This window comes from Uranotaenia lowii, chromosome 2, assembly GCF_029784155.1.
Source record: "Uranotaenia lowii strain MFRU-FL chromosome 2, ASM2978415v1, whole genome shotgun sequence".
Classification (NCBI taxonomy): Eukaryota; Metazoa; Arthropoda; class Insecta; order Diptera; family Culicidae; genus Uranotaenia; species Uranotaenia lowii.
In genome coordinates, this window is record NC_073692.1 from 133745725 (window position 1) to 133755380 (window position 9656).

General features: G+C 34.2%; 1 protein-coding gene across 1 annotated transcript; it reads right to left on the bottom strand.

Moving 5' to 3' along the window:
• Window positions 1-1052: 1052 nt before the first annotated feature.
• Window positions 1053-8533, bottom strand: LOC129749209 (calcium and integrin-binding family member 2-like). The gene is made up of 2 exons (XM_055744145.1): window positions 8139-8533; window positions 1053-1493 (listed from the first exon to the last, which is right to left on the bottom strand). The coding sequence occupies exons 1-2, from the start codon at window positions 8488-8490 to the stop codon at window positions 1276-1278; spliced, it is 570 nt and encodes a 189-aa protein (XP_055600120.1). The 5' UTR covers window positions 8491-8533; the 3' UTR covers window positions 1053-1275.
• Between the last annotated feature and the right edge of the window lie 1123 nt (window positions 8534-9656).

The window sequence follows — 9656 nt, forward strand, 5'->3', positions numbered from 1 at the left end:
GAAAGGATCGTGATCATTGCCAAGCACGAAATTACTAATATTTGTCCAATAACTAATGTTTATCCAGTAATTATCTGTTAAAAAAGACTCAAAATAATGTATTTATCAAAAAATGACATATGCAATGACCATAGGGTTGCACAAGACAAACTTTTTGAATTCTCTTTGTCTGATACTTACAAACTGTAAAATAAGAACTAATATGGCAATAAATACGGACCTTTTATGTTTGGATTTTGCTAGATTTTTGCTCAGGGCCAGGGTACCCTGAATTGAGGATCAAGTCTCATTTTAACTTAAAAACATCACAATTTTATCCGTCTCACGAAAATGGTTCTAGTTTATCTATGGGTTCATGTCGTTCGTTTTGGAGCATATAAACTTGAAATTACACGCTGTCTGTCAGAGAATGCAAAAGACGGCGAGTTGCTATATTTGCCAAAAAAGATATGATGAAAATAAGAAAAGGAGATCAATTATCACCATTCTACCCACCATTTTGACAAATAGTCTTTAAATTAACAGATTGTCTGGACCAGTACAGCTGATTTCTAGTTATTGAACTACCTAAAGATTTATAAAATTTCTGAAACTAAATTGAATTCTTATTAGAACTTACGGAAATATGAGACCCTTCCTTGATGATTTTCTTGCACAAACTAGCGAATTGTTATTGGGAAATCACGAAATTGTTAACGTGATTCCAATAGTTGTCTATTGAAATCTTTCAAAAACTATCCCAATTGTTAAAACATTTACCGATATTTAGGGCGATTAGACATTTTATGGACATATTAAAGACATATTATGAACATATCAAAGATAGAAATTCCTTTCTGCTATAGAGTCATTGGAAAAATTGTGATGAATTTGGTCCTTTTGATAGGAAATTCGGACATTAGAAGAAATTAAATTTTCCCTGTGCATTTAGATATTCTCCACCCTGTTGAATGAAACCATATTTGATTGTCCTCAAGTTTTAATCGCAGACATTCTTTCCGAAAATGTTTGAATTCCTTTTTTATTTATTCATTAATCTTGTATGTAGTTATTTTCGAGCATCTCTGGTGTATGGAAAAGTATAACAGTAAAATAGTAGTTCAATTTATTTAAGCTAGGTAGCGATACACTATTTTGTTATACTATCTTGGACACCAACCTCGACTAAACTTTCGCCCCTATCTAAGACACTTTACTCAATGTTCGGGGAAGCAAAAAAACTACTTCCAACACTTGCCGCTAGGGTGCTTGTAGCGAAGACTCATTTCGCCCGTTCTAAATTCGAATATGAAAAGTCGATATAAAGTCCGGTGCCCGCGTAATCACGTGCTCGAACTCCAGATAGGACAGTTTCCCGTCTCCATCGACATCCGCTTCCTCTATGACTTTCTCCGCTATCTGCTGATGTTCCTCGATGGTCAGTTCGTTCCGTGTTAGGGCTATTATTACGTTCAATAAGTCGGCATGCCCAATGAATCCATCCTTGTCGAAATCTGGAAGAAGGAAAAACATTTGAATTGTTTTAGATCAATGCAAAGTGTTCAATACTTCATTTCAAGATAATGACCTTAATCTACCGTAATCAACATACAAAATACTACATTCGGTTTCAAATTAATATTGATTATAATTTGAGGTCACTTAAATATTTCAGTTATTCATAACTTTTTACATTTTCACTAGAACAAATTTGGAATTTTACGGATTCACATTTATTAGACCATAAATTAAAGTTGTACTGGTTGATATAATGAATTTCAAAAACTTTGTTTAAATTTTATTGAATACATTACAGTCAACTGGGGCATCATGCAACACATTTCAACTTCAATGGCTTCCGAAAACTTAATCTCCACAGATAATAATACCGATGGTACTTAAAAAGTTTAAAGTTTGATGGGCCATCAAATTGGTTTCAAATTATTGGTTTCACCAGATATATGGTAATATTTTTAATTTTACACAAACATTCAAATTTCACCTTACTGAGAAAAGAGGGTAAGTTGCAATAAACTTTGAATAATCAAATAGAGGCGTTTGAAAATTTATGGTTTTTTATACGTTAAAGCATCAATTTTAGTATTTTTTGTTTTTTTTCGTATTAAATTTTTTTAGTCTCTAATGTTTTAAAAAAAGCCTAATAAGTAAAAAATATTGCAAAAAATTCTAACAGCTTAAATCATAAAAACTAATATTCGGATGGATGAAATTTTGAAATTAACAAATGCGTGATGCAAAACAATCATATTCCAGCATATGGAAACGAGATTTAAAGGTGAATCTTTGATTTGCATTTTCATGCATTTTATCCCAAACTAGTAACTGAATTATAAAAATATTTATTTAAAAAAATTTGGTGATTGTCCGAAAAATATTTTTACACCAACAGTGTTGGTATAGAATAATAAAATCAGTATAAAGTTTGCAGGTAAAATCATTAAGCCATACTGGGTAAAGTTTTTAATGCATCGAAAAATGCAAAAAAATGTTCATCTCTTACTCGATTTTTAACATTTTCTATGAGAATCAAAAACTTAAAAAAAAAAAAAACATTATCACGATGTGAGATGCTATGTCATTATAATTTTGGTATCATTAAATGATAACTTTATGACATTATATTGAAATAAAAATTGAATAAGCGTTGTGGTATACAAATGTGGCAACTAACCCTGCTGTTGCATGATGCCCCGTTTGACGATATTTTAGAAAAATAGTTATTTTAATGTTAAATAAAATCAAGTCACAAAAATTTTAAATCGAAAACTATTTTTTTGGAGCATAAGTTTAAACGTCCTAAAAAAGATGGCCTGTTAAAAAAAAGTCCTCAACACATAAAGAAAAACTCAAACACGCCCTTCAGTAATGCATTTAGATTGATATTGTGAAATATCATTCAATTCATTGTAAGGTTAAATTTAGCTGAAATTATATCATGTGGCAAAATTTTAATACTACAGAATTTGCCTCCAATTTCAATGAATCAAATATAAACCGATTAAAAATTACATTGCATAATAAATTTAAAAAAAAAATGCTGATTTTTAATTCAATTCAATCTTTATTCATTCATTGAAATCAGCCTATGTCTTCATCATTTTGTATTAATTAAAATATAACTTGAGATTAGGTAAAATCAATAAATTAAAGACAAACTTCCTTTCCAGCTTATTCGAATCTCCTGCATGCAAAAATTAATTCTATTTTGTTTTTTTTTTGCTATATAAGTGGATATTTACGTTTTACTAGTAAGTAATTTTAGTAATTTTTGTGCTCTAATTTTCAGTTTTCCACTCATAGTTTTCATACATTTTGAACTCAATGTTGATTTAAATAATTCAATGTTTATTCAAAAATACTTCATATTTTCATAAATATATTTTTTCAACCGTCAAACCTTAAAACTGAAGTTTCTAGATTATTAAACTCGTTGAAAAACATATGTTTGTATGAAAGTCGGGCAACTTGCAATGTCTGAATAGTGTCAAAGTCACTAAAACTGTTTTTGCCTTGAGGGACTTCTTTTTTATCAGGTTTATTTTGAAATCCCGACCAATAACTCAACATTTTATGCAAAGAATCTAAAGATTGTTTTTTCATGTCAAGAGCGAAAATCTTGATTTGATAATAATATTGTCAACATATTGTACAGTAGAAAAACTTCAACCCTAAAGTCTGCTTCATTTAATATTGGAACACAAACAATTGCGTGTAGTTCAGTCATTTATTAACGAATTCATAATTTGTTTTTCATACAAATGTAGCATTTTCTTTACTCTTTCATAAAAAAAAATTAAAAAAATTATTCATTGCTGTTTCGAAGAAATTCTCGTACTTTTCCCGTAATACGGCACATTAGGCGGCGCACACCCTTTTCGTCCACCGTTTTGGCGATTTGATTCCACCAGTTCTTCATTTGAGTCATGTTCCTAACAAGTTTTCCCTTTGCCTTAAGCCTCCGCTTCGTGATTGCCCAGTATTTCTCTATCAGCCGGAACTGGGGGCAGTTTGGGGGGTTGAGGTCCTTCGGTATTACGCTGACCCCGTTCGTTGCGTACCATTCCATAACCGTTTTGCTGTAATGGCAGCTTGCGAGGTCCGGCCAAAACATTACTGGACGGTCGTGGGCACGAATAAACGGCAGAATCCGTTTCTGTAGGCACTCTTTTTTGTAGACTTCTGATGTCATTGTCTTGTGAGTGAGAAAGACTTTGGTTTTCTGTCCACAACTGCATATCCCCTGCCAAATCATGTACTTGCGGGCGAATTTATCCGCAAACACGAACTTAAATTTTGCAGGTACATCCCCCCGAGCCGTCGCCAAATAAAATTTTTGACCTGGGATTTGCCCAAAGTCCGCCTTCACGTAGGTCTCATCGTCCATCAGAATACATCCGTCGAACTTGGTCAGCACTTGGTCGTACAGGTTTCGAGCACGGATTCTGGCCACATTGTTCTGCTTCAGCGTCCGATTTGGCTGTTTGCTGGCTCGGAATGACCTTATTCCTTCCCGGAGACGAATTCGTCGCACCGTACTGTGAGCGACCTGGAACTTATTGGCCGAATCGCGGTCTGAAAGATTGGGATTCCTCTTGACGGCCTTGATGACTTTCCCACGCAGTTTCCGGTCGACAGTTCCACTCCGACGCTTCGAATGCGGCTTCCGAGCCGTCGTCAATGTTTCCTTGTACTGCTTGATAACACGCCATACGGTATTTCTGGGCATTTTAAGCTGTTTAGCTAGCTTCGATGCCGACAACAATGGATTTTCAAGAAAACTGTGCACAATTTGATCTCTCCGTTCGGCTTCCATGGCGGTTGTTTACAAAATGCTATCGTTTGGTGTTATGACATAAATACATGGTGAAAGGTAATGAATTTCCCGACACGTGGGTGAAAAAAGTTTCCAAATCCGTCCACTAGGAGCGCCACAATGAGCAAAAGAATTTGTTCCAATATTAAATGAAGCAGACTTTAAATCCTTAAAACATCGAAGCCGAAGGTTGGAAGACCCGAAATATGACTTATCCTATGTGCAATTTTCTCAGAAATTCAAACCTGCTGTCGAGTTAGACCGGAGACATCTGAGTAAAGCTTTATTCGGTCCTTATTATCCAGAGCCCTTATTCTAACAGTCTTAACTTCGTGAATCTTAATTTGATCAAAACATGGATTGATGATTGATGAAATGCTGAAGAGTTTACATACATAACAAATAATCCCGCTGTGATGAAAAATATATTTAAAACAATTAAATTTACGAAAAAAAAATCTTGTACTAAATGGTAGCATAAATCAGTAAAACGATCTGAAACTTTGGGCGTGGTTGAGTCCATGTTAAACTTTGACTTGACATTCATTATGTAAAAATCAATAGTATTCCAAGTGAGTCCTAAAGCAATTATTTTATAAAATCACATTTTCTTCATACAATGAGCGAAATAAGAATAGCACCACTATGTGTTTTGCTTGTAAAAATATGAATGATTGAAAATTACGAAAATTTTCTTCCACAGTTTGTTCTGAATTGCATAACGGATAAATCAAGCATAAGTTTACTTTTTTTGGATGAAGCAATTGGCATCGAGGACCAAAAATTTGAAAAAAGGGGTGCGAAATAAGAATAGCACCACTTGAGTTTTTCAACAAAAACAAGATAATTTTTAAAAATTTACTGTGTAAAAGTGAATAATAATGCGTTAAAGAATTATTTGAATAGATAAATGCATTTTAGGAGTTTTCCAGATTTCCAAAGGCTTTTAAAGGTATTGAAAAAGGTCATTAAGAGATGCTCCTCTAGCGTTAAGGAATTTGATATTTGAGCTATAAAACTTTATAAACTGCTTGATTTCTTCATTAACATTCATAAGTATGATGCAAAATGATGGAACATAGATTTGAGGCTGAGTTTGAATCCAAAAAGCAGGTTAGAATTCAAAAATACTAATGTCAATGTCTAATGTCAAACACTATTTCTCTAGTTTTAAGTCATAGATGGCAGCACTATCTAGCCGTTTAACCAAATTCATGCCCAATTTCGAATATTCGGGATTAATTAGGGAGTGCTGAATGATTTTGGTCAAGAAATAAATACATGTACCGTGTGAACGCTTTGGAAATTCTAAGATCACTATATCCAAAAAAAATTAGAACTGCATCAAGGTCACTAAAAGTGAATTTTTTGGACCGATTATCAGAATAAAGTTATACCTACTTTGCGATGGAGCTTGATGGACCAGACGGCTAGCAGTATTATTGGTATGATTTGCAATTGAATCGGAAGTTGAGATGAGCAGGAATTTGGACGGTTGTACATTTTTGTGCTGGTGATTCTTTTGCAAATCCGGAAAAGCTTTCTGCAGCGTGAACTTCCACAAAACTGTGATGGGAAAATACCTCAAAATGATGAATATGGGCCTAAATAAACCTGGAAAATCAAAATTGAGACTAAATTTGGTTTTTACTGCAAGATAGTGCTGCCATCTACGACTTGAAACTGGAAAAAGTGTGGTTTACTGAACAAAATCAAAGTTATTGATTTCCTACTTATTTTTTTCTGATTCAAAATTAATCCCAATTATTCGTTTCATCATTTTACGTCATTTTAATGAAGAAAATAAGTAGTTTGGTAAAAAATTACAGCTCAAGTATCACATTCCTTAACGCTAGAGGAGCATCTCTTAAAACCCTCTTTTAAAACCTTTGGAATTCTGGAAAACTCCTGAAAATGCAGTTATATGTGGTTATATGTTCAAATAATTCGTATAAGCATTATTATTACCGTTAAAACAGTAAATTTTTAAAAATAATTATGTATTTGTTGAAAAAGTCAAGTGGTGCTATTCTTATTTCGCACACCTTTTTCACATTTTTGGTCCTCAACGCCAATTGCTACGTCCAAAAAAAGTAAACTTATACTTGATTTATATGTTAAGCAAATCAGAACAAACTGTGGAAGAAAATTTTCGTAATTTTCAATCATTCATATTTTAACAAGCAAAACACATAGTGGAGCTATTCTTATTTCGCTCACTGTAGGAGTAAAGGGGAGGGGGCGGGGGGTGGGGATGATGTGGTATTGTTTAAAACAGGTTGCGTCTGTTTTTCTTTCCACCTGTAAATAGGCACTTTGAAAAAAAATTAAGCATTAAATGCCTTTTAGTTCATTCTATGGAATTTCAATGACATGAAATAAAAAATTCAAGACTACTGGGCAAATAAGATTAAATAACACCCCACTAAGATGGCTCCGATTAAATTCAGCGACAGATTTGAACTCACGTGACTCGTGATGCTATTCCAGACTCTCAAAACGGTGGTTTCGTACTTTTAAATATACCCCCCCCCCCCCCCCTTTTCAAAAGGGGCCGTCGATTGAATTTGAAAAGTTCTCATAATAAACTTCCATAACAAATATCAGCCTCTTTGACTACAGCCTTCAGAAGGTTTTCAAAATGTGCAACCATTTTGGAAAAAAACGAATAATCGAACAACATTAGGCACGACATAAATTTTTTTTTTAATTATTTTTTATCTTAATTTCATCTTTTGAGAAATTTTTACCAAGTAATTATTGGATAAATATAAGTTATCGAATGAATGATTACGATCTATTCAACGGATCATTTGAACCCATAACAAACATTTTGAAAACTTTTTCTGGGAAAAATTGAAAATTTACCATTGCTTTGAAAATATGAAATTTTGAAGTCCATGTTATACTCTAAGAATTTCCATATTAGGAAAAATTGTTTTTTTTTGTTCTTTTTTTCACGTGAGAAACATTTTAAACTAATGAACAAGATCTTCAAGTCACATTTAGTTTAATATTTCAATTAAATTTAAATAACTCATCAAATAAATTTGTTAAAATATTTTAAACCAAAATCATAGTTGTATTGCTATATTTGGCACATTTTCACGAATATTTTATCATAGAAAGATATTCTGGATCCAAGATATAGCTCAGGAATCAGGTCACTACAGGGAACAGTCTCCTCATTCTCCTCTATTGAACAGATATCTAGTTCAAAAACTCAGAACAAACAGAATGATTGACTTAATATTTCGAGAACAGTGGTATATTCCCATGCAGAAACCAGTCGTTTAAATTAGGAAGTTAAGTTCAATATTCTCACCATATATTTTAAAGGCATAGAACACTTTAATATCCCGCGGGGCCATCTCACTGAACACCGACAGTAGGTCCAAGAATTCCTCGAACGTCAAATCCCCATCGCCATCCCGGGAAAATGCTTCGCACATCCGGTGCTTGAAGGGATTCTCCACCAGTTCCGGCATCCGTTCGATGCACTCCCGGGACACCTTCAAGGTGCTGGCCTGACCCTCGATCATCACCTTCGGCACCAAATCCGGGTTCATGCTCCGAAACCGCTTGTACACCCGCAGAATGTCCTTCCGGGTGAAGAAGGTGCAATCCTGATAATCCTCCAGCTGCTCATCGGTAAACGTGACCACTTTGTTGCCCATTTTCGGGCAGACTTCCTATACTTATGGAACTTACACTGTACGTCTCGAATTAGGATTGAAGACTGAAGTTGATGGAAATATTTAGTCGGAAACAAGAAACGCCCAGAAGTATGCGAAACGCTTTTTATTGCGGATCGTAAAGGATTGCTACGTATCCGCCTTTAATCGACTGCTCCCCATGGGAGAGGCAATTAATGCCTTTTGGAAGGACGTCCTTAAAAAAGCTCATGTAACTTCCCCAAATATACGAGACAGAAACTATGTCGTTGTTCCCGGTCACTCCCATTCGCAGTTTTCCATGGAATGTAACGGAATATCAAACACGAATCACTCGACGATGGCATGAGCTGCAGATTCCGCTCCTTCCGTGTGGCCTGAAAGTGCTTCTACTATTCACACCCTGTTGAATGATAGTTGTTTTTAAATGTCTTCCCACACACCCACGCCCAGCCACCGATCAGTCAATGGACGGACCTAGCCCATCCTCGTGGCTTGTAACGGAAATAGTTTGGTGCTTTTATCAGACAGTTAACCCTCATCCGCATTAGGGTGTCATTTTGACACCATTGCAAGTTTGAAGGCTTGTAACTTTTTTCAGAAGCTTCAAAATACAAAAATTTCTTCGGGGACCCTAAATGAATTCAAAAGTTCTTCAATATTGCATCTTTACTTTTTTTATGGACGAACCCTGGAAGCCTGGACAATAAAACTCCCTTTTCCGACTTTTGGTGTCATTTTGACACCATAAAAGTAAAATCTATTTAAGTCGTTTGAATTATTGTGAACTTCATATAAAACTTATATCAATAGAAACCTTGTAATGTCAGTAAAATATGTTTAGAACATTATATACAGCTAAAGTTACAAGTTTTTTCGTTATTCAGCATGAAAGAAAAAAAATCTGAAAAAACATGCCTCACGAAAACTGTTGTAGTTCATATGTTACACGTCCAAAAAAATATTTGCCTTATGCATATAAAAGCTGAAGTTAATGTTTACATCATGAAGACAAGAAATATTTTTTTAAATTTTTTTTAATGAAATGGTCACAAAAAGTTCAAAAAAAGTGGTCTAAAAAACCTACTTTTCATTCGATTGCTAGTAAATACTGTTTGAGCGATGGTAGAGTTTTGAAACAAATATGACTACAAAATGTATTAAAATTC